This window comes from Ischnura elegans, chromosome 2, assembly GCF_921293095.1.
Source record: "Ischnura elegans chromosome 2, ioIscEleg1.1, whole genome shotgun sequence".
NCBI classification, from domain to species: domain Eukaryota; kingdom Metazoa; phylum Arthropoda; class Insecta; order Odonata; family Coenagrionidae; genus Ischnura; species Ischnura elegans.
Genome location: NC_060247.1, coordinates 147,767,619 through 147,792,399, shown reverse-complemented (window position 1 = coordinate 147,792,399; position 24,781 = coordinate 147,767,619). Strand labels below are relative to the sequence as shown.

The 24,781-nt window shown below is 38.5% G+C and overlaps 1 protein-coding gene across 1 annotated transcript in view; it reads right to left on the bottom strand.

Annotated features, from left to right (window-relative positions):
• Window positions 1-24,781, bottom strand: part of LOC124153312 (protein trachealess-like) — a 216,883-nt gene that overhangs the window by 152,673 nt on the left and 39,429 nt on the right. Inside the window, exon 3 of the mRNA XM_046526408.1 lies at window positions 22,842-22,944. Coding sequence (XP_046382364.1) covers window positions 22,842-22,944 — 103 coding nt within the window. The remainder of the gene's footprint in view (window positions 1-22,841; window positions 22,945-24,781) is intronic.

Below are 24,781 nucleotides of genomic sequence, written 5' to 3'. Positions count from 1 at the left end.
GGGAGTAATCGAGGTGGGCAATTGGAGAGAGACATCGAGGGGAGCCAAGAATTGTGGGCTGGAAAAATGGAAGGTGGCAAGAGAGAGAGAGAAAGAAATGGGGGAGAGAAATGGGGCAGATAACATTTATTCGCAGACGGTCAAGCAAAGGCTACACAGGAAAAGGATCCCCTTACATTGCCTCCTGGGAGGAGGGCAGGGTTTGAAAGCTAAGTTGGTGTTGCCTACCTAGGGGGTTCACTTCGTGGGGAGATGCCGGAACAATAATGAGATTGATGGGCCAAAGCGTTGGGTAGGGAGGGCGGATAATTAAAACAGCTAATGCCTTGGGATTCTACGGGCAATTATTTACACAAACTTCCCTACCATCGATTGCCTAGGAATTCGTCTCTTTACCTACCCTTCAATGTCCCGTAAAAGGGGAGAAGAAAAAGGATTTTTCCTCGAAATTCCACAATAGACGTGACGAGGAGTAAATCAATATAATAGATGCATTACAAAGAATGATACGTGATACACTTTACAAGAATCGCCGATATATATTTTTTTTTATGTTGATATTTTCTCGAGGAACATTCAGAAAGGAGTTGGACGCATGCTTACATGTCATAAGCCAGATAATTAATTGCAAAGATGCAATAATTTTTTAAAATACAATTGCGTAGTGTACTGTGAATTTTTCACTGATTATATCCTCGAACAAAATGTTGAAAGTTACCCTGGCTATCTATTAGGGTCCTAGGTTATTTAAGAACTGACGCTTTGCTTTTTGATTTTTTACAACATTTAACCAACCGAGAGTCCATTTTCGTTCCAGAACTCGGGTAGGACCATGTAAAGCTGCCTGTTTCTAGTAACTTTTTTTATTTATTAGAGTCATCCTTGACAGAATATAAACGAAACAACGCAAGTTACATTATTGACAGCGGATGCTTCGTTACAAACCAGATTACTCCTCGCGATATTGAAATAAATGAATAATGGATCAGGAAGGCCGACAACAGTAAGCGAAAGAAACATACTAAATAAAATGTGGTAACAGAAGACAATTCATCATGTACCAAGCTTCGGTTTCTGTTGACTCAAAAAGAGACGGAATTTGAAATAAAACATCATGACCAATATACGACGACGCTGCATTGCCCGAAAAACATGGATATATCAAAACAACAGTGCTCTGGTTAAGCTTCAGGATGAAAATTGAAATGAGTCAGTCAAGGAATATAAGTGCGCCTTTACCACACCACACACAAGTGCCTGAGGAGGGGAAATACCATAACCCGACAATTGATTACCCATACTCATCCTCTTGAAGTAAAGAACAGAGTCCTCACGTGGACCCCATTATATAAAACGCTACCGGCCGCGTCACACTATTCTTCGCGGTCATACTTTGTGCTCTCAAGTTATCGCCGCTTCGTTTACCTTTTTCTTCCTCCCTAGGTTTTCAAAGCGAGCGACCGGTTATGGGGGCAGCAACAATCGAAATTCAATGTCCGCGCATTCCCGGCCATTCTCACCCCGGAGAGACGACAAACAAACGCGGCTCCCGCATAGATGGGACGACTGTGACTCAGCATCCAGATTCGCTCCGCTTCATTGTCTTCCGAACGGTGGCCAAGAGGTAAAGAAATACTAAAAAAAAACTGAGGAAAGGAGTCGCACCTTCATACTACCAACACCCTCTCCACATCCACTGTCCGCAGCCACCCGTCGCGCGCAACTTTAATAAAAGAACTTTAGTGATCGGATGAGGTGAGGAAATGGGCGTGGCATTCCCCCAACACCCATACTTCGTACAGCACACAAATTGCTGTGGCGTTTTTCACATGGTAAAGTCGATCATAGTCACCGAAGCGATGGTCACATGCTTGAGTCACCTACCAGGTCAATGAAATCGAAGAATACTTCTGATATTGAGACCTCGTGACCCGATGTCTGCGATCATCCGCATTTCGTTAGTTACTGCACCCTTTTCACCGGTAAAAGTCTAAATAGTCTACATTGAAAGGCTATTCTCTCTCTCCATGGAAAGTTGGTTAACATTTTTTATACTTAACTGTTCCATATCACTTCATATTCCTAGCACTTAAAAGGGGTTGTTAGGATGAGGGAATATACGTATCTCACAGACCTGAGTATAAGTATTTTTCTCATAGTCAGGTAATTGAATTATGCTAATATAAATAATGTTTTTGATATAGTTCTTTTAGGTAGTTAACATGAAGATAGTGCTGTCCAAAAAATTCCATAATTCATTCACTCTATAATCGAACCTACAACTAGGAAATGGCACTGTATTGCACTGGCACTGAACAAATATTGTGACATCTCCGTACCGGGAATAGGCTAATCAAGGAGAGAACTTCCCATCAGCTAACCTAAAACATGTAACTACCTCTGTTTAAACGATGAAGTAACCCTGATAATTTCATGGCGTCACCTTATGGGTTTACCGTAATAAAGAGTCATGCCTTCCAATTCGATTCCACATGACAGAGACTCCACTCAGCATTGACTGCCAAAGGGAAAACCCAAGAAAAAGATGAAATCTTTATCAAATCAATTCAAAAGGAATGACAAACTCATGGGATTCCCCAGTGGATTCCTGAATCATTAAGGAAATACGAAAATTAACTATACCAGGCAAACCCTAACTCCAATAATATTTGAGCAACGACAGCTTCATATTCCGGGGAACAATGGCAGTAAAGATTTCTAGGGTCTCACATCCGAAAAGCTTCTCCATATCTCCTTCACTGGATTCCTGAATCCATAAGGACGGTGGGCGAGTTGCACATTGAAATGTCGTTAGGAGATATGGATGACCTTACCCGATGTGAGATCCGAGAAATTTTCACTGCCAATGCTATTTAGTAATCATAAACGCATTGGGAACGAAAATATATTTATCATCTCCAGGTAGCATTCGCTTACCTTCCCAAGCTACTGCTTTCTCTTCAAGGTAACAAAATCATTAAGGAAATATCCTTACAGCTTTCCCAGCACCTGCCTTATTATCTTGACTTGCTCGTCTTACTACGGTCACCAGTTTTAGCCATAGATCAGTGGTGTCATAGTGCCGGAACGCACCGGAACGTAGTTCCGGCACTGGTTAACAAAAGACATAATAGTCAAATAACAATTTCATCAATTTTGTTGCTTCAAAACTTCTAATGCATACATTCATGGCAAAACAAAAAAAATTGTAACTAAATGTAAATAATAACTCGTAATTAAAAAACACCCAGAGTAATAAAAGATTCAAGTAAAGTGCGTTCCTGCACTGCTAATTTTGCCATGACGTCACTGCCTGAGATGATGAAACAACTTCAAAAATCAACGGAGAAAGTACTTCCTGGTGGACCGCATGCATGCGAGTTTGCCTGTCTAGGCCCAGTGAAGAAGGTGAGAGACGATGAATGAGACGAAGGAAAGGGGAGGAGTGGGATGGACGCAAAGGGGCTCTCGATCGCTTTAAAATGCTCCTGGAGCTCAATTTTCCGAACTGGGCGACCTTTCGTCACACCGGCGGGAGACGCCTCGGGGGGGAGGTTACGGTGAGACCAGGGTGATGAAGGAGAGCCGATGGGTGGGGAAATGAGCCATACAGAGAGGAACTTGAAAGAAGGTTTCTACATTCAGCCATCTCGACAGGCGTGGGGCGGGAGGTGTCAGGGCACGGGGCTTTAACCTATAAATGATACTGAAAACTAATGTGTGCGTGGTGAGAAATCTTAACACCTGAATTTGACCTTTGAATGCGCTTATTAACGTCATTTAATATTCGAAGGATAAACTTATTTCTTTACCTCACTGCTGGGAAAATTATCTCTATTTTTTATTAACGTTTCAGGCATGATAAATATAGTTTGCTTCTAAGGTGATGTTCTTCGTGTCATTTTGAAAAATATCTATTCTCAAATGCTGAATCAATTTTAGTGGCGTAACAATAGGGGGGACGAATGGGTGTATCCCCCTCCCCAAAGCCTTAGAGAAATCAAAATATTATTATAAATTTGTCTGGATTTGATAAATAATTACTGCATCTGCTTAAAGTTAAATTAAGTTCCAAAATGATGTAAAATCCATTTTCAGCCATGCTAATGTTTTCATTTTTCCTGAATTCCCCGTTTCCTGGTGGGGGGGTAGCCCCCACTAACCCCCGTCATCCGCCCCAAAAGCCACCTCATTCCCCGCCAATGCATATTCCCAGTTACGCTACTGATCAATTTAATTGTAACCTAATATAAGGCCTCTAAATATATAGCAGCTTTACCAACCTTATTTTTCTAAAAGCAGTGAAAATATGTTCTTATGAAGCGCGCCGCTTTAATTTGTATTTTATTTAGTTCATGCAATTCTCTGAGCGAATATCAGCCATGTTTGGTCAATTAAAAATTCTTTCTCATATATTAGTCACTTATTAAGCCACATCAGGCTCGTACGGAAAACAAAATGAAAATGTTATTTTAAGACATAAATTAGTACTTAATCGTCAACTTTTGAAAGGGATTTAATAGGAAAATTGCGACTTGTAAAGGCCAGTAAGTGCACTTACACTGATTGAAATTATTTCCATTGATCGTCACTAAGAGCGGGCTCGAGCATTTTATTTGGAGTATTTGCAAACGCCATTGGTATTCAGGTCCTTGAAATATTTCAATTTGAAGACTCACTACGTTCTCGTCGTTCTCGGACCTCGTCTTGTCGTTCGAATGAAGAGTTTGCAACTCAAAATTTTGCCGATCTCGTTGCCAACAATTCGGAATCAACCACTCGAGAATACAATCGATCGGAATGATTCCGGACAGTTTCTAACAAAGCTGAGGTCGAAAGAGTTAAAATAACCGAGAAAAATAGCAAATTCCAATGAAAAAGTATAACTCCATTCACCCATACGAGGCAAACAGGACATTCAGAGGTAAAAGAAGAACTTCTGAATAACACTACGACGAAGATGAACATGGAAGTAGGGATGACAACGAACCCAAGGCAGTGAGTATTATGGAAGAGGTAAGCACGGAGTGCTGAGTAGTGAGGGGCATTAGGAGCTCCCCCCTCTTAGATGGGCGTCAATGGATTTGGACGACAACCGCTTTCGCTTCCCACAATCGCATTCGGATTAAAAAAATGTATAAGACGGTAGGGAGGGAATGTGGCGAGAGCAGAGCGCTAAGAGCTGCGGAGGGAAAAACTTCGTGGAGGAAGAGAATTACGCATTCGGGGATGAAATGATATTCCGGAGCGCATATAAAAAAATTCGGGCCGAAAAGAAGTGGAGGAGGGGGGTAAGGATAGTGTTTTGGGGGTGGTTTTTGTGTTTGGGGGAGTGAGAATGAGAGAAACGTCTTTGGGGGAGGGCTTTCGGAAGAAAGAAGTGGACGGGGTGGGAAGGTACTATTCGCATTTTTTTCCCCGGCACTAACATAAGACTCCTCTTTGGGTGCGGCAAGGCGCGGCGGGCCGGGAGGCGGCGGTAATGGGAGCGGTAAGATGCGGCGGCGGCACTACTGAGGGAGATGGCCACTTCTTTTATTTATGCCCCGTTTTTATATTCCGGGCGCGATGCACTGAGGGGAGGTTGCCGGGGGATTGGCCAAGAGGAAGGGCCCAAACATCAAAAGGAAGAGACGGAGGGGTTGGAGCAGGTGGTGGGTGGCTACTATGTCGGCTCCCTATCACGAGGATCCGGGTTCAAAATCGCACTAGATTTGGATCGATGGTTAGGTGAGTTTTCGGACATGTAGACGGGAAGTTCCAATTAGAATAGTCACCAACAAAATTTAACACCTTGATACTCGCGACATTTACAACATTTCTGTGATTAATTCCCCACTAACAACATTCTTGAAAGTTTCTCATCGAAGTTCACTAGCACGAAATCGTAACCTTCTAAACACCCAGTTAAGTAAGGGTTCTCTGCAAGACACGTAATGTTAAACAATGCCTTGTGTTTTACCAGTGAACAATGATAGGGAATATTTCTCGGGTTTATCCACCGTCACCACGGGCAGCCACAAATCTGAAGAGTGGCTAAACGCAGCTTTCCAATCAATCCTCTTATCAGCTAATCTGTTTCGATTTCCTTGAATCGCATGCAAGGAAAGCCTTTCTCTATCTTATATGTCACCTTACTGGCTTGTTCCTACCGATTCTCGTTGCCTTTATAAAAATTTAATTCTTGTTTTTACCTGTGATAATATTTTTTTTGTCCTCAAATTTATGTTTTGTCACCTTGCCACCATAAAATGATAACACTGCTGTATGTTTTATTCTATTTATAAAATAAAAGAGAATAAAATAAAAATCCACCTGATATCTCTGATTTAAAATCTACATCATCTGCTCCATAAATCTCATTCATTGTCCCCATTGCCACACTGCCACAACCACTTATTCTATGACGATTACTTCTCTCCGACTATGGCGTCTGACAGTGCGGCAAATTAATTTGTTCCGCCTTTTTCTCAATGTTTTCAAAATAATACTGAAGAAATTTTCTAACCTCACCTAGTTGACGAATTTTTTCTCTAATTGCCGGGCAAAATAAATCATTTGACTTGGCAAATATTGGTAAGCTCAACCAAGGGACAAATTTATTCCCTAATGCTAACCCATTTACTGACACCCTTGATTAATGACTTCAGCTCCCACAGACACACCCTATTGAAGTAACCCATGATATCATATAAGCAGTGCAAGGTAAATCACTCAATCTAAGATCAGGTGCTTGTCGCAACATATTTTGAACATATTTTAGAGAATCAGTGGGATTATTCATAAATGAAGTGTACGATCCATCCGAAAAATACATATTCTTCATTTAGGCTAGGTACAAAGTCAAATTTCCGTCGACGGTTTGAGTACCGAACGCAAACATTAATTTTCTCAACTCGTTCCCGGCGATTCGTTTGCTATGGGATTAGTATTACAATGGTCATTGTAATCACGACTTTAACTGCTTTTGGATGTGCAGAATGACTCTGATGTCCCTCCCCGGGCACGTCCGCTGGACGGAAATGACTCATATTATTTTAATATCCAATCCGGCTTACGACCAAATGGCTCCCGCCCTGGCGCCGTGGGGCCAAATCTGACAATGATGCAAATAAAGCGTACGTGAATGCTTTTCGGGAATCTTTTTTTGATTCCGTCGGATTGATTTGCGCGCCATCTGCGAGTTCGGTCACGTACTACTTGAGCCGGGAGCGCGGGAGGGATGGACCACGGAAGAAAGAGCGAGGGTGGCATCGATGTGAGTAGTGGGGATTTGGGGAGTCTGGCGCATGACGTCACAGCATCATTTACCTTGAATATCATCCACATTTGAATAGATAAATTTTTGCTTTAAACGGTATAGCTGTAAGCATTTTATCATCCTTCGAATCCAATCATCAAATTTTCTAAGACTCATTCAGGGTCCAAAGTAAGGATACTAGGGTATCCAATTTGAAGAGTTAGCGCTTTGACAGTTATTACAAAAAATGTTTCTCCTTCAACGTTATACACGAATCACTGATTATCTTTTACGAATTCAACCGTAACTCTCAAAAAGTGAATGGGGAGTCTGGCGCATGACGTCACAGCATCATTTACCGTGAATATCTTCCACATTTGAATAGATAAATTTTTGCTTTAAACGGCATAGCTGTAAGCATTTAATTATCCTTCGAATCCAATCATCAAATTTCCTAATACTCATTCAGGGTCCATAGTAAGGGTACTAGGGTATCCAATTTGAAGAGTTAGCGTGTTGACAGTTATTACAGAAAATGTTCCTCTTTCATTGTTATACACGAATCACTAATTATATTTTACAAATTCAAACTGAAAGTCTCTTCACCTGAATGCCGATCATAGCGCATGACGTCACAGCTTCATCTACCTTTAATATCTTCTACATTTGAATAAATAAATTTTTGCTTTAAACGGTATGGCTGTAAGCATTTTATCATCCTTCGAATCCAATCATCAAATTTTCTAAGACTCATTCAGGGTCCAAAGTAAGGATACTAGGGTATCCAATTTGAAGAGTTAGCGCTTTGACAGTTATTACAAAAAATGTTTCTCCTTCAACGTTATACACGAATCACTGATTATCTTTTACGAATTCTACCCGAAACTCTCAAAAAGTGAATGGGGAGTCTGGCGCATGACGTCACAGTATTATTTACCGTGAATATCTTCCACATTTGAATAGATAAAGTTTTGCTTTAAACGGCAAAGCTGTGAGCATTTAATTATCCTTCGAATCCAATCATCAAATTTCCTAATACTCATTCAGGGTCCATAGTAAGGGTACTAGGGTATCCAATTTGAAGAGTTAGCGTGTTGACAGTTATTACAGAAAATGTTCCTCTTTCATTGTTATACACGAATCACTAATTATATTTTACGAATTCAAGCTGAAAGTCTCTAAAACTGAATGCCGATCATAGCGCATGACGTCACAGCTTCATCTACCTTTAATATCTTCTACATTTGAATAAATAAATTTTTGCTTTAAACGGCATAGCTGTCAGCATTTTATTATCCTTCGAATGCAACCATCAAACTATCTAAGACTTATTCAGAGTCCAAAGTAAGGATACCAGGGTATCTTATTTGAAGAGTAAGCGTTTTGTCAGTTATTACAGAAAATGTTCCTCCTTTGTCATAATATACGAATCACTGATTATTTTTTACGTATTCAACCGGTAAGCCTCCAAAGGTGCATGCCGAAGCTGGCATATGACGTCACAGCAGCATCAAACTTTAATATCTTCCACATTTCAATAGATAAATGTAAGCTTTAAACGGCATAGCTGTTAACATTATATTATCTCTCGGATGAAACAACTAAATTTCCTCAGACCCTTGAGGCTTCATTGCCAGGGTGCAAGGGTACCCCTATTTCACGATATATCGTTTTGACGTCTATTACAGAAAATGTTCATCCTTAAAGCTAATAAACGAAACCATACTTTGTATTAACCTGTTCTCTAATATTAATACTTTCTATTCTAATATTCCAAATTAGTGTTAAATTTTTCACTGTTTTTAAAATCGAAAAATCATTTCCATCATTCTAATGCAACCTCTAACATATTTAAGGGTTATTGTTCTGGGTAAATAAATTAAGAAATAAATAATACATTTTTTTTAATTTGTAATGTTTTTTATTAATTTGCGTGCATAAAACTTTTCATCCCCGTTTAAGTTGTAGGAACATACTCCCCCTTCAGTCGTCCTGAACATCCGGGGATAGTATAGATTTCTCTCTCCCTCATCATAATTAATTAGGGTCAACAACCCCTCTCCGTATCGGGTACTATTCCTCTCCTTCCGATACCTCACCCATCCTCCAACTCTTACTTCTTGAGGAAGGTGAACACCTCCAGTACATCTTGTAGTCTTCTCCTTAATAATCACTGCCAGAATAAATGGATAGAGAAAATATCAGGTATTGATAAATTAGATACATTATCATATATTTCATAACGAAAAAGAAAAGAAACTTTCAAATTAGCAGGAGGAGCTTGCTGTGTTGGTGAGGGTTTGAGGTGGTGGCCGTGTAAGAGGTACCGCTCGTGGTAGTGGAGGGGATTTCGATCCTTCCATAACAAAAGGAAGAGAATAAATTAACATCATATTGAACAATGAGATTTAAGAACTCCGATTTTTTCCTCCATGATCTGTATTATTTTTTATTGAAGAAGCAGATCTCATTAATTATTTCATTGATTATTGTAGCAATAAATTATAGTGATCTTCCTCTCAGCCCGTAAAATTCCTTATATTTCACTCATAATCAACTTAAAGTTGAATCTCAACGTTTACAACACTCATAAATAACACTTTTCACCCATTTCCACGAAACAACGCATGGAAACGGTAGAGTACATTTCTTCTTCTTTATTTTAGGTATTCTAGTAGACATTTTTTCCATTTCCATTCCTTTTTTAGTTCTGCAACTTTTTCTAGTGAGATTTAGGGGTAGGGGGTATCACAGGGGCCATGACTTCGTAACTATCTATGCAGCTATGCCTGTAATTGTTGAAATAAAAGTGTCCTCCATATTAGATGAGTATTATTTTTTTTTAATTAGACGAACCATTACTTCACAATATTGCGTCAAACTCGGGTGCTTATACTTATGACGTGGGAAGTCAATGAAGATGACAAATATCCGTCGAAAAGTCGGAAAAGATATTAAAAAATTGACCCAACCTCAAAATAAACCAGAAGCATCACTAACAACTAGAGATACGTGTAAATAGCACTTTCATTTTAATTTTATAGCACATTCAATTATAGTTTATAGCATTGAGTAGCGTCTTTCTTTTCTTTTTTCATTATACATTATCAGTAGATGACGACAAAGTGCGGTGAAACACAGTTATTTGAAAAAATACGGAACAGTTTTAATAATGCGTTGAAAAAATTAATCAAGGAATAAGATATTTACTAAACTATCTCACCCCAGGTGAACTTCGTACCACCTGATAATCAATGAACGGTTTCAAAACACCAGTTCTAAATCAAGAACGGTTGTACTGATTTTAATAATTTTTGAATTATTATAAAAAAAATATTAGTAAAAAATGTGCACTCAAGAAAACTACAAGAATAAGTATTACAATGGCTGGTTAGAAAGACATTTTTATTTATTTTATCTACGTTGGGTAGACGGGAGACTTAACTTGCCCGCTCTTGGGACAAGCTTACATAACGCTAGACCGATGCTTGATTGACGTAACATTCTCGTGAATAGGCCCTAAGGAAGAGCATTAATATGTTATGACTTATGGCGCGCTATAGTTTTAACTCGGTTAGGTAAAGTGCACCGCGTAAATCTACCCCATCTGTAAACGTACCTCTGTCTACCCTACACATTTGGGTCTATTCCATTGAGCCAAGCACCTTCCGATATACAAGGCAAAACACAAAATATCATCGTCGTATAGATCGCTAACGATCTTTGGTAGCGTTTTTAATAACCGTAGTCAAGGTGACAGTCTGAAAAAAAAAACATTCTCAGGAAGAAAGGTAAAGATGGAGAAATGCTTCTATATTCCAATTGGTGAACTCCCCGATTTTTTGCGCCTTTTAGACGGAAGCGTGCGAAAATGGGCTGGCGGGGGCGGTGGTGTAGCCTGTATGGTCTAGTTTGAGTCTCATTCAGTTAGCAGTATGAGTCGGCAGAGCATTTCCACAGAGCTCGTGACTAAATTTACGAATTTTACCATCGAAAAGACAAATTTGCTGATTAAACATCATAAAAGTCCAGTCATCGCGCCTATGTCGCATTTATTCACGTGCATCGCATCAATATCGCATTTATCACATTAGCAATTTTTACGTATCACTACAAATAACTTATTGGTCATGAAGAACACTCGTTGGTTCAGACAGGAGATACCCATTTCCTCTCGTTTCTAATTGTTCTCTAAGCTCTCATGCTTTCACTTATTCTGTTTTTATTTTGATAACTATATCAAAAAATTGAAGTATTTTCTCGATTATCATTAGGATACATCTATGCTGGTAATCACTTATTTATTCGAAAAGTCAATGGTTTTCATTACAAAAGTAAGCACAATCTTCTACCATAATCAACGTATTTTAATGTGCGTCATCCTAATGAGATTTTTTTTATTTTGATATTTCGTACAGATAATTTTCGATCACAATTTTTGTTACGTATCTCCAGCTTAATTTAGCTAATTCCACAAGCAATATAAGTGTCATACGTCATCAAAATGGTATGTGAGAGTAGTTTCCATTGAGGCAATGCTGTTTCCTGCTCCGAATTCGATCATTGTAATGTAAAATTTTAGAACTCAGGTCTACAAGCTCCTAACATGACTTATGATCCCACAAATCCATACAAATATATTTTAGACGTCAATTTACGGGAAGAAATCTCTTTCACATTCATTTATAGCGATTAATTTACCCACTGGAGGCGCTCCAAGCCCCTCCCCCCCCCCCCAATTTTATCTCCAATACTCAAGAAAAATATGGTTCAAACTGGAGGAAAAATATCAATAAAGTTCAAAGTTCATGCCCTAGAGACATAGGAGTAGGAATAATTAACAAATTTGAGTAATTATCAAGGATTCTGACTATGGAAAACGTAAGTGACTTTTTTCATCTAATCAATGAACAGGTAACTTAATTTTTTTGTAGTTTATATATTTCAAGTCGTCATGAATCATATGTTGATATCTGCACTGTTTGATTTCCATTTCTTCAATCAAATTAAATAATTATCTCCAAACTTCTTTGCAATACCCTATGATTAGAATATTTTTGGTAAATATTGTTGTGTCCGTAGACGTCCAGTCGCTCTCGTTGCGGCTCGTGAGAGAACAGGATGCGTTCCAAGTGTAAAAGGACGAGTATTCTGCTCCACAATTGTCAGGTTTTGGTCCAAAGCCGAATCTTAACCTACGGAGCACTAGCCTCCCAGTGAAATAGAGAGAGGGACTAATTCAGACGGTTATAAATTCGTTAAGTGCTTTGACGTCTTGACCCTGAATTCTCCCAAGCTCCTCCGGTTTTAGCCCGGACGGTCCACAACCCCGATTTTCAGGGTCCTGTCCTGATCGTCGTAGGGATGCGACAATATTTTATTCCAATAGATCAGCATTTCTTAGAAAAACAAACTTCCATCACGGTGAAATTCAGGTAATTTACAATACATATTACTGTAATGAAGTTTATTATGAAGAATACTTAGATAGTTTATCTTCAGCGTTTAATTGCAGGGTATGTTTTTTTTCACGGAGCCTTGATATTGAAATTTTCACTTTAACCAATTTGTTATACTTGTAGTAACTTGAGTTTTTATAAACCAAAGCTCCTAAGACACATACCATTCTTATCATTGGAATAAATGGAATTAAAATTGACGGCGATTTGGATTTATCGGTGAAAACTAACGCCATCTATTACTATGTATCCGAACAAGGTCGTTATCTTCAATCGCTTCGTGCAACGTGATTGGTTGGATATTTCACCATCCCCTCCAGGACCAACATCCTATTATTACCGAGCATAAATGAAGGGGTAAAGGCTAAAACTCCATCAGTGTGTGGTCCAAGGCGTCGCTGATGTGACATCGTCTTGCATACGGTGATAAACAATCATCAAAAACAAGCAAATGACCATTGGAGAGAAAGAACCACTGGTTACTATTTGGTTTGGAATCCTACGGTACACTTTGCATTTGGCATTTTTGGTAAATTTGAATATTTTTTCATTTTACTGATTTGCCGATACTTTAACCAAGTATAACAACTTGGTTAAAGTGAAAATTTCAGTATCAAGGCTCCGTGAAAAAAACACCCTGCAATTAAACGCTGAAGATAAACTATCTAAGTATTCTTCATAATAAACTTCATTACAGTAATATGTATTGTAGATTACCTGCATTTCACCGTGATGGAAGTTTGTTTTTCTAAGAAATGCTGATCTATTGGAATAAAATATTGTCGCATCCCTACGACGATCAGGACAGGACCCTAAAAATTGGGGTTGTGGACCGTCCGGGCTACAACCGAAGGAGCTTGGGAGAAATCAGGGTCAAGACGTCAAAGCACTTAACGAAATTATAACCGTCTGAATTAGTCCCTCTCTCTAGTTCACTGGGAGGCTAGTGCTCCGTAGGTTAAGATTCGGCTTTGGACCAAAACCTGACAATTGTGAAGCAGAATACTCGTCCTTTTACACTTGGAACGCATCCTGTTCTCTCACGAGCCGCAACGAGAGCGACTGGACGTCTACGGACACAACAATATTTACCAAAATATTCTAATCACAGAGTATTGCAAAGAAGTTTGGAGATAATTATTTAATTTGATTGAAGAAATGGAAATCAAACAGTGCAGATATCAACATATGATTCATGACGGCTTGAAATATATAAACTACAAAAAAATAAGTTACCTGTTCATTGATTAGATGAATAAAAGTCACTTACGTTTTCCATAGTCAGAATCCTTGATAATTACTCAAATATGTTAATTATTCCTACTCCTATGTCTCTAGGGCATGAACTTTGAACCTTATTGATATTTTTCCTCCAGTTTGAACCATATTTTTCTGAGTATTGGAGATAAAATTGGGGGGGGGGGGGGGAGTGGCTCGGAGCGCCTCCAGTGGGTAAAATAATCGCTATAAATGAATGTGAAAGAGATTTCTTCCCGTAAATTGACGTCTAAAATATATTCGTATGGATTTGTGGGGATCATAAGTCATGTTAGGAGCTTGTAGACCTGAGTTCTAAACTTTTACATTATAATGATCGAATTCGGAGCAGGAAACAGCATTGCCTCAATGGAAACTACTCTCACATACCATTTTGATGACGTATGACACTTATATTGATTGTGGAATTAGCTAAATTAAGCTGGAGATACGTAACAAAAATTGTGATCGAAAATTATCTGTACGAAATATCAAAATAAAAAAATCTCATTACGATGACGCACATTAAAATACGTTGATTACGGTAGAAGATTGTGCTTACTTTTGTAATGAAAACCATTGACTTTTCGAATAAATAAGTGATTACCAGCATAGATGTATCCTAATGATAATTGAGAAAATACTTCAATTTTTTGACATAGTTATCAAAATAAAAACAGAATAAGTGAAAGCATGAGAGCTTAGAGAACAATGAGAAACGAGAGGAAATGGGTATCTCCTGTCTGAACCAACGAGTGTGCTTCATGACCAATAAGTTATTTGTAGTGATACGTAAAAAAATTCTAATGTGATAAATGCGATATTGATGCGTTGCACGTGAATAAATGCGGCATAGGCGCGATGACTGGACTTTTATGATGTTTAATCAGCAAATTTGTCTTTTCGATGGTAAAATTCGTAAATTTAGTCACGAGCTCTGTGGAAATGCTCTGCCGACTCATACTGCTAATTGAATGAGACTCAAACTAGACCATACAGGCTACACCACCGCCCCCGCCAGCCCATTTTCGCACGCTTCCGTCTAAAAGGCGCAAAAAATCGGGGAGTTCACCAATTGGAATATAGAAGCATTTCTCCCTCTTTACCTTTCTTCCTGAGAATGTTTTTATTCAGACTGTCACCTTGACTACGGTTATTAAAAACGCTACCAAAGATCGTTAGCGGTCTATACGACGATGATATTTTGTGTTTTGCCTTGTATATCGGAAGGTGCTTGGCTCAATGGAATAGACCCGAATGTGTAGGGTAGACAGAGGTACGTTTACACATGGGGTAGATTTACGCGGTGCACTTTACCTAACCGAGTTAAAACTATAGCGCGCCATAAGTCATAACATATTAATGCTCTTCCTTAGGGCCTATTCACGAGATGGTTACGTCAATCAAGCATCGGTCTAGCGTTATGTAAGCTTATCCCAAGAGCGGGCAAGTTAAGTCTCCCGTCTACCCAAAGTAGATAGAATAAATAAAAATGTCTTTCTAACAAGCCATTGTAATACTTATTCTTGTAGTTTTCTTGAGTGCACATTTTTTACTAATATTTTTTTATAATAATTCAAAAATTATTAAAATCAGCACAACCGTTCTTGATTTAGAACTGGTGTTTTGAAACCGTTCATTGATTATCAGGTGGTACGAAGTTCACCGGGGGTGAGATAGTTTAGTATATATCTTATTCCTTAATTAATTTTTGTCAACGCATTATTAAAACTGTTCCGTATTTTTTCAAATAACTGTGTTTCACCGCACTTTGTCGTCATCTACTGATAATGTGTAATGAAAAAAGAAAAGAAAGACGCTACTCAATGCTATAAACTATAATTGAAGGTGCTATAAAATTAAAATGAAAGTGCTATTTACACGTATCTCTAGTTATTAGTGATGCTTCTGGTTTATTTTGAGGTTGGGTCAATTTTTTAATATCTTTTCCGACTTTTCGACGCATATTTGTCATCTTCATTGACTTCCCACGTCGTAAGTATAAGCACCCGAGTTTGACGCAATATTGTGAAGTAATGGTTCGTCTAATTAAAAAAAATAATACTCATCTAATATGGAGGACACTTTTATTTCAACAATTACAGGCATAGCTGCGTAGATAGTTACGAAGTCACGGCCCCTGTGATACCCCCTACCCCTAAATCTCACTAGAAAAAGTTGCAGAACTAAGAAAGGAATGGAAATGGAAATAAAAAAAATGTCTACTAGAATACCTAAAATAAAGAAGAAGAAATGTACTCTACCGTTTCCATGCGGTGTTTCGTGGAAATGGGTGAAAAGTGTTATTTATGAGTGTTGTAAACGTTGAGATTCAACTTTAAGTTGATTATGAGTGAAATATAAGGAATTTTACGGGCTGAGAGGAAGATCACTATAATTTATTGCTATAATAATCAATGAAATAATTAATGAGATCTGCTTCTTCAATAAAAAATAATACAGATCATGGAGGAAAAAATCGGAGTTCTTAAATCTCATTTTTCAATATGATGTTAATTTATTCTCTTCCTTTTGTTATGGAAGGATCGAAATCCCCTCCACTACCACGACCGGTACCTCTTACACGACCACCACCTCATACCCTCACCAACACAGCAAGCTCCTCCTGCTAATTTGAAAGAGTTTCTTTTCTTTTTCGTTATGAAATATATGATAATGTATCTAATTTATCAATACCTGATATTTTCTCTATCCATTTATTCTGGCAGTGATTATTAAGGAGAAGACTACAAGATGTACTGGAGGTGTTCACCTTCCTCAAGAAGTAAGAGTTGGAGGATGGGTGAGGTATCGGAAGGAGAGGATTAGTACCCGATACGGAGAGGGGTTGTTGACCCTAATTAATTATGATGGGGGAGAGAGAAATCTATACTATCCCCGGATGTTCAGGACGACTGAAGGGGGAGTATGTTTCTACAACTTAAACGGGGATGAAAAGTTTTATGCACGCAAATTAATAAAAAACATTACAAATTAAAAAATGTATTATTTATTTCTTAATTTATTTACCCAGAACAATAACCCTTAAATATGTTAGAGGTTGCATTAGAATGATGGAAATGATCTTTCGACTTTAAAACAGTGAAAAATTTAACACTAATTTGGAATATTAGAATAGAAAGTATAAATATTAGAGAACAGGTTAATACAAAGTATGGTTTCGTTTATTAGCTTTAATGATGAACATTTTAAGTAATAGACGTCAAAACGATGTATCGTGAAATAGGAGTACCCTTGCACCCTGGCAATGGAGCCTCAAGGGTCTGAGGAAATTTAATTGTTTCATCCGAGAGATGATATAATGCTAACAGCTATGCCGTTTAAAGCTTACATTTATCTATTGAAATGTGGAAGATATTAAAGTTTGATGCTGCTGTGACGTCATATGCCAGCTTCGGCATGCACCTTTGGAGGCTTACCGGTTGAATACGTAAAAAATAATCAGTGATTCGTATATTACGACAAAGGAGGAACATTTTCTGTAATAACTGACAAAACGCTTACTCTTCAAATAAGATACCCTGGTATCCTTACTTTGGACCCTGAATAAGTCTTAGATAGTTTGATGGTTGCATTCGAAGGATAATAAAATGCTGACAGCTATGCCGTTTAAAGCAAAAATTTATTTATTCAAATGTAGAAGATATTAAAGGTAGATGAAGCTGTGACGTCATGCGCTATGATCGGCATTCAGTTAAAGAGACTTTCAGTTTGAATTTGTAAAATATAATTAGTGATTCGTGTATAACAATGAAAGAGAAACATTTTCTGTAATAACTGTCAACACGCTAACTCTTCAAATTGGATACCCTAGTACCCTTACTATGGACCCTGAATGATTATTAGGAAATTTGATGATTGGATTCGAAGGATAATTAAATGCTCACAGCTATGCCGTTTAAATAAAAAAATTATCTATTCAAATGTGGAAGATATTCACGGTAAATGATGCTGTGACGTCATGCGCCAGACTCCCCATTCACTTTTTGAGAGTTACGGGTTGAATTCGTAAAAGATAATCAGTGATTCGTGTATAACGTTGAAGGAGAAACATTTTTTGTAATAACTGTCAAAGCGCTAACTCTTCAAATTGGATACCCTAGTATCCTAACTTTGGACCCTGAATGAGTCTTAGAAAATTTGATGATTGGATTCGAAGGATGATAAAATGCTTACGGCTATACCGTTTAAAGCAAAAATTTAACTATTCAAATGTGGAAGATATTCACGGTAAATGATGCTGTGACGTCATGCGCCAGACTCCCCATTCACTTTTTGAGAGTTACGGGTTGAATTCGTAAAAGATAATCAGTGATTCGTGTATAACGTTGAAGGAGAAACATTTTTTGTAATAACTGTCAACGCGCTAACTCTTCAAATTGGATACCCTAGTATCCTTACTTTGGACCCTGAATGAGTCTTAGAAAATTTGATGATTGGATTCGAAGGATGATAAAATGCTTACAGCTATACCGTTTAAAGCAAAAATTTATCTATTCAAATGTGGAAGATATTCAAGGTAAATGATGCTGTGACGTCATGCGCCAGACTCCCCATTCACTTTTTGAGAGTTACGGGTTGAATTCGTAAAAGATAATCAGTGATTCGTGTATAACGTTGAAGGAGAAACATTTTTTGTAATAACTGTCAACGCGCTAACTCTTCAAATTGGATACCCTAGTATCCTTACTTTGGACCCTGAATGAGTCTTAGAAAATTTGATGATTGGATTCGAAGGATGATAAAATGCTTACAGCTATACCGTTTAAAGCAAAAATTTATCTATTCAAATGTGGAAGATATTCAAGGTAAATGATGCTGTGACGTCATGCGCCAGACTCCCCATTCACATTTTGAGAGTTACGGGTTGAATTCGTAAAAGATAATCAGTGATTCGTGTATAACGTTGAAGGAGAAACATTTTTTGTAATAACTGTCAAAGCGCTAACTCTTCAAATTGGATACCCTAGCATCCTTACTTTGGACTCTGAATGAGTATTAGGAACTTTGATCATTGGATTCGAAGGATAATAAAATGCTTACAGCTATACCGTTTAAAGCAAAAATTTATCTATTCAAATGTGGAAGATATTCAAGGTAAATGATGCTGTGACGTCATGCGCCAGACTCCCCAAATCCCCACTACTCATGAGACCCGCATACTTACCTTTATTTTTTTCGCATATATGCCTTATATCACCCTAAATAAGTATTTTGTATATTTAAGTCCCAATTTGCGTCAAGGCTTGCAATTATTACTAGAACATAGGGCAATAGAGGTTTGGGCCAGTTTTTTTTTAGATATTCACCCACTATGCGACGGGACGCATGTCTTGACTACAGCGGCGATGTCAGGGCTCAGTCCGGACTTAGCATTACGAGGTAAACTCTAAAAAAATATGGCTCGGGAGGTAGTACCTTTCTTTGCACTATCTGAAAAATTATCAAAGCCCTTAATTTTTCATCACACATATTAAGTGTACCGCAAAATATTTTAAAGCAGTTAAATATCCAATACCTATCAAGGAAATTAATAGAATTTAGAACTATGTCCATGGTTGAATTCTCGTCGATATCCGAGAAACCAGGAAGACCATTAATATTCATTTACACATAAAACCCCATAAGAGCCCCTATTATCTAACTGAAATCTTTTTTTTGTAGCTTATACCGCCTTCTTGCTACCATTTTGCCACTTGGCAGCACAGCGGATCCATTAAACGCTAATTATAAAACACGCACTGTAATTAACGCATAAAAACCAAGAATTCGCATAAGATGGAAAATATTCTGCTTAAATTCTCAGCCCTACGCACGATCTACCACGCGTTTATTTCCTTGGGTCACATGCGAATATTAATTTCGTTATCCGTTTTTTTTATTGACGTCGTAAACTTGATAGCGGACATAGGACAAAACACTATAATACGGGAATGAATGTAGTCGGCTAGGCGAGTCTTTCCAATGCCGGCGAAATGTCCCCACGTACCGTCATCGTACCGAGCATCGCATTCTGTTGGAAAATCAGTTCTCCGCGCACTTAATAGGGCTTTTTTCGGGAAAAATAGCAAAGAATCTGCATTGAAGAAGAAATAAAATAGGCAGCAGAAGAAGTTTTTGGAGTATATTCAAGATGCAATAAAACGGATACCATTCAGTAGTTGCAACAGATTTTTGAATAAAAATTTTAATTCGACGTTTAATGGATTTTTACAACAGAATGTTAGTACACTGCCATTTCCATAACACTTCCCAAATTCTGAGAAGGTTCATCATTTCTTGAACCGAAAAGCATTTATGATGATGTCTTGAGCGATAAAGCAGAGAGAATTTTTCATACGTTCAATTAAAAAACATATTTACAACACAATAAAAACCACACACAATACGAAAAAGGGTTGATGAACTTGAAAACACACGACATACATATCCTAGGAGAATATGTCAAGTGTGTTTCTGTTGTCAACAGCTCTTTGTAAAAAATGAGCTATTGTCCATAAAGCGTAGAATAATATGAACCATTGTTTTCAATAAATGTTTAAAATCAATTATACGAACTCAAATTATTTTTCCGAAACTAAATCTTCTTCCATTAATGTGAGCATTATGACTACGTATTATGTGTTGCGCTGCAAAAAAATATTTCAAATTTCCTTACAAACATGTTCAATGCAGTGAAATAAACAACAGAAGAATACATTCAATCACATGTGACACCTGTTAAGCATCCCTTCTACGGTATATTACTTCATGGGTATTTTTAATTTATGAAAAGTAGGATGTGTGGCGATTGTCGAAAGGCAAATAGATATCGCATGAATAGTTTCTTTCTCCCGATTCCCTCTCTTCTCCGTTAACAATCCTACCGCGCCCTCAGTAAAACTCTTCTTTTCTCTCCACTTATGAGGTATGCCCCTCTCAAAACTGTAGAAAGCATCAATGATTGACGAAAGATCACTTTCAAAACGCATTACTCGCGGGGCAAATAAACAAAAAAACGCCCTCTCGCGAAAGCGGCTTCGATTAAGGGAACGTCTTGTCTCTCCCCTCAAGAAGGTCTCCGAGGCATGATCACTTGAAAGATAAAACAACCGGGTGTACCAGAAGGGGTTTCTGGCGAGTGACGGAGAATGAGAATTGAAAGAAAAAAAAACACAGTCGAGTAGAAAGAATTTAGATCGGAAGCGTTTAGAAAATATCCACCCACGATTATCTTGCATTGTGTTAGAGAAGAAATCTATTGATAATAACCGACCTTCCTATTACACTGGTGCAATCTGATTTATTTGTATAAAAATAGGTACAAAAATAGGCAAGTCATGCTATTATTTACTCTTTAATAAAATTAATTGAAAAAAACATTTTGTTATGGTTTAAGAAAGAGGACGTAGGTTTCAAATGTCAAAATACGCCACCTAATGATTACGGCACTTACCACTAGTGATGGGCAAAGTCGATCATTTTAGTGATTCAATCATTTTGACTCGAGTCACATAAGTGATTCAATCAATTGATTCAATCACTATGATCGAAAAGACTCAAATGAATCAAGATCGAAAAGACTCGAATGAATCAAGATCGAAAAGACTCAAATGAATGAAATCACAAAAACATGTGGATTTCTTTTCAAACAACTAACATAAATCAACCACCTTTTTTACTCAATTCAGCCAAGTAGCGCTCGAGCGCTACAGATAAAATTACTCTCAGTACAAGAGATTTCGACATATCTTGAGATACCACCCAAGATGATTATTGGATCACCTAGAGTTACAGATCAAGAGATAAAGATAACGCAGAGAAAATTATTTAAGGATTAGTGGCAACAGAACCGTTGCTCCAATAGGGAAGAACGTAAGTTGAATAAAACTTGATTTTGTGGATAATTGCGCTCCCAATTTATTGGAGCAGAGGAGAATCGATTAGTGGAGAGACTAGTGGAGATCAGTCATCGAGAAGAGAGCTGAAAGAGGTGGAAAGGTTATAAATGGCAACTCATTTTCAACGAGTTCGCGGAACAAGTCCAAAATTTGGATAAAACAGGTAGTCCGGCAGTTCCACGAGTTTTCTCCACTTGAAAGGGTCCACCAACATTTAATACCACGGTCACCTGTTATTTTCCACCGCATGGAGCTTGCTAGGACATTCAACGCCAGTCATTTGTGTGAACCACCCTCGATCCTCAAGTAAATACGGTACGGAGGTCATAGAATTTATTAGAACTTAGAAGGAAGCATGCTTTTAAGTAACAACATATATTTGAAGTGTCAACTCACTACCTCTTAAAACTATCAAAATCGCTTTTTTAGTCATAGGGGTCTCCTGAAAGCTATGGAACCTGCCATAAGGAAATTTAATGAATGAGCAAACAATGAAATAGGATAAAAGGTAAGATGTTATAAGTTTATTCTCTACTGCCTAAAAGGCTTCATCTTCTACCTAATAGGAACTTCATCACAATACAATAAATAACGGCATAAGATGACAATAGATGTGAACTTCCGGAGTAATAATCGAGAAAAAGCGGGAAATAATTTCACTTGCAATAAAACCACGCAACTAAGGCGACATAAAATAAACGTTTCTAGAAATTAAAAATATTAATTTAGCTCGAAATTTCGTAAATTAACGGGCAGTTGAAAATTTTACCCATCAAAATCTACGTATAACGCACTCTGTAATTTTTATTTAAATTCGCATTTCTTTAAGCTGCTATCGTACTCCATTTGTTGCGACCCTTTCATTAGATTCGGACGTTACTCAATCACCCGGCCCAAATGGGAATTTCCCAACTCCAAAAACGTCCGCAGAGTCAACTTCAGATCCGTCATCCATGAAGAACCCCAAAAAGAGAAGAAACTCACCGGAATAGCATCAAGTGGGCCAAACGACGGGGCTGACAGTGTCCAACTACCTCTTCAACTATCTCTTCCCCGTCGTTTCGACTGCAATCTTCCATCTGTTGGTCTAGGAGGAAAATCACAGTAATGACAGCACGAGAAAACCACTCGTCCCGCGATACTCCGTCCGCTCAGGCTAGTGGGGGGTCCTTGTCGCTGAATCACACAGCAACACTAGAAACACTTAGTAGTGGTGCTCTCCTGCCACGTGGCACAGTAGCCTCTAACACTTCCGCGCCCAACACGGGGACCCAACGAAAAAAAAGAACCACGCCGCGAGAACAAAAATAACAACAATACGTCGGCGCGTGACGTTCGCGGACGCCGAATGCTTGCTCTTGCTGGAAGCCGCCGGCACAGACTGAGGCGCTAGTGGGAGTGCGAAGCCGTCCCCGGTGAGTTCCTCCCCTTCCATACGCAGTCAAAGCCACCTCCTCCGAGAACCTCTTGGTCCGCCCTCCACTCCCACGCTTATCCGCCCCCCACCGCCCTTCCCCTCCGAGTCCTCCGCCTACCACCCTCTACCTCCCTGCCACCAGCATAACCCCGCAGCGCAAAACCTTCCCCTCTCCGCCGTTTGCCCAACTTTACGTGCTTCCATATCCCTTCAACCTCCATATTCCTTTACCTCGGGTGTAGCAGATATGCATGGTTCCTTACGGGAAATTCGTCGAAGGACACTCAATATTTTCCCTACTGACAGCCGGGAAAAGCCGTTCCCACCTATGAGCGAAAATTATTTGTTGAATATAAAACCGGAAAATGCATTTTTTGGATGAAATAGATGATTAATCACGGTGCGGCAAATTAAAAATACGACTCACGTCAAGCAACTTTGCGACGACTGCAACTAATTTTCGGCTGTAGGCTGAAAATAACTGATGAATTCGTGTGGAACACATAGTATATAACTTCTGATATTCACAGTAAATTTTTTAAACCAAATTCAATTATAAGAGTAAATAAAAAAAGGATAAATGGACGAGAGAAGATAGGGAGGATACTGAATGCTACGATAATTATCACGTTTAGCTATTGCTTGCATTGCAAGATTTTATTAAGCTAATCAACATCATCACTGGTCAACAATCCTTGGATTGGTTTGACGCAGCTATCCACTCAGTTTTCCTATCAGCTGATCATTTCACACCTACGTATTTCTTCTCTTTCACATCTCTCTTTACTTGTTCCATATATTTTGTTCGAGGTCTTCCTTATCCATTCTTGCCTTCCACTTGTCCTTCGACGATTGTCTTCATCAGGCCATCATGTCTCAAGATGTGGCCTATAAGGTTGTTCCGTCTTCTTATTAAGGTTTTCATGAGGCTTCTCTTCTCTCCTACTCTTCTTAGGACTTCCTCGTTACTAAAGAGCGTTCCACATTTAGTTCACAGTACGGGCCTTATGGATAACAGTGTTGCCAAGCTTCCGCTCCGCCGGCAAATATTCTGATAGCGTATCTACATCTACATAATACCCTGCGAGCCACCTCTAGGGTGATTGGCAGGGGGTGATCAATCGCCAGCATGCAGCATGCAATTGGACTCCCACATGCACACCAACATTACAAAAAAGTCACGCATACTAACAAATTATCCTACTATATGCAGTTTGAAATAATAATAAATTTGAGAAACATGCATTAAGTTTTAAATAGGTTAGTTGGCTACACCACAAGTCATGCAATCTATTTATGAGTTCTATCTCTGCCGTTATAATCTCTTATTGTTCGTGGAAAAAATGACATTCTGAATCTATCTGTTCTACAATCTATCTCACTTATTTTATTCATATGATCTGATCTTCCGTAGTATGTTGGCGTCCGCAAGATATGGTCAACTTCCTCAGAAAAGACACTGCTTTTGAATTTATCTAAAAGGTTTAGTCTATATTTCAATCTACGG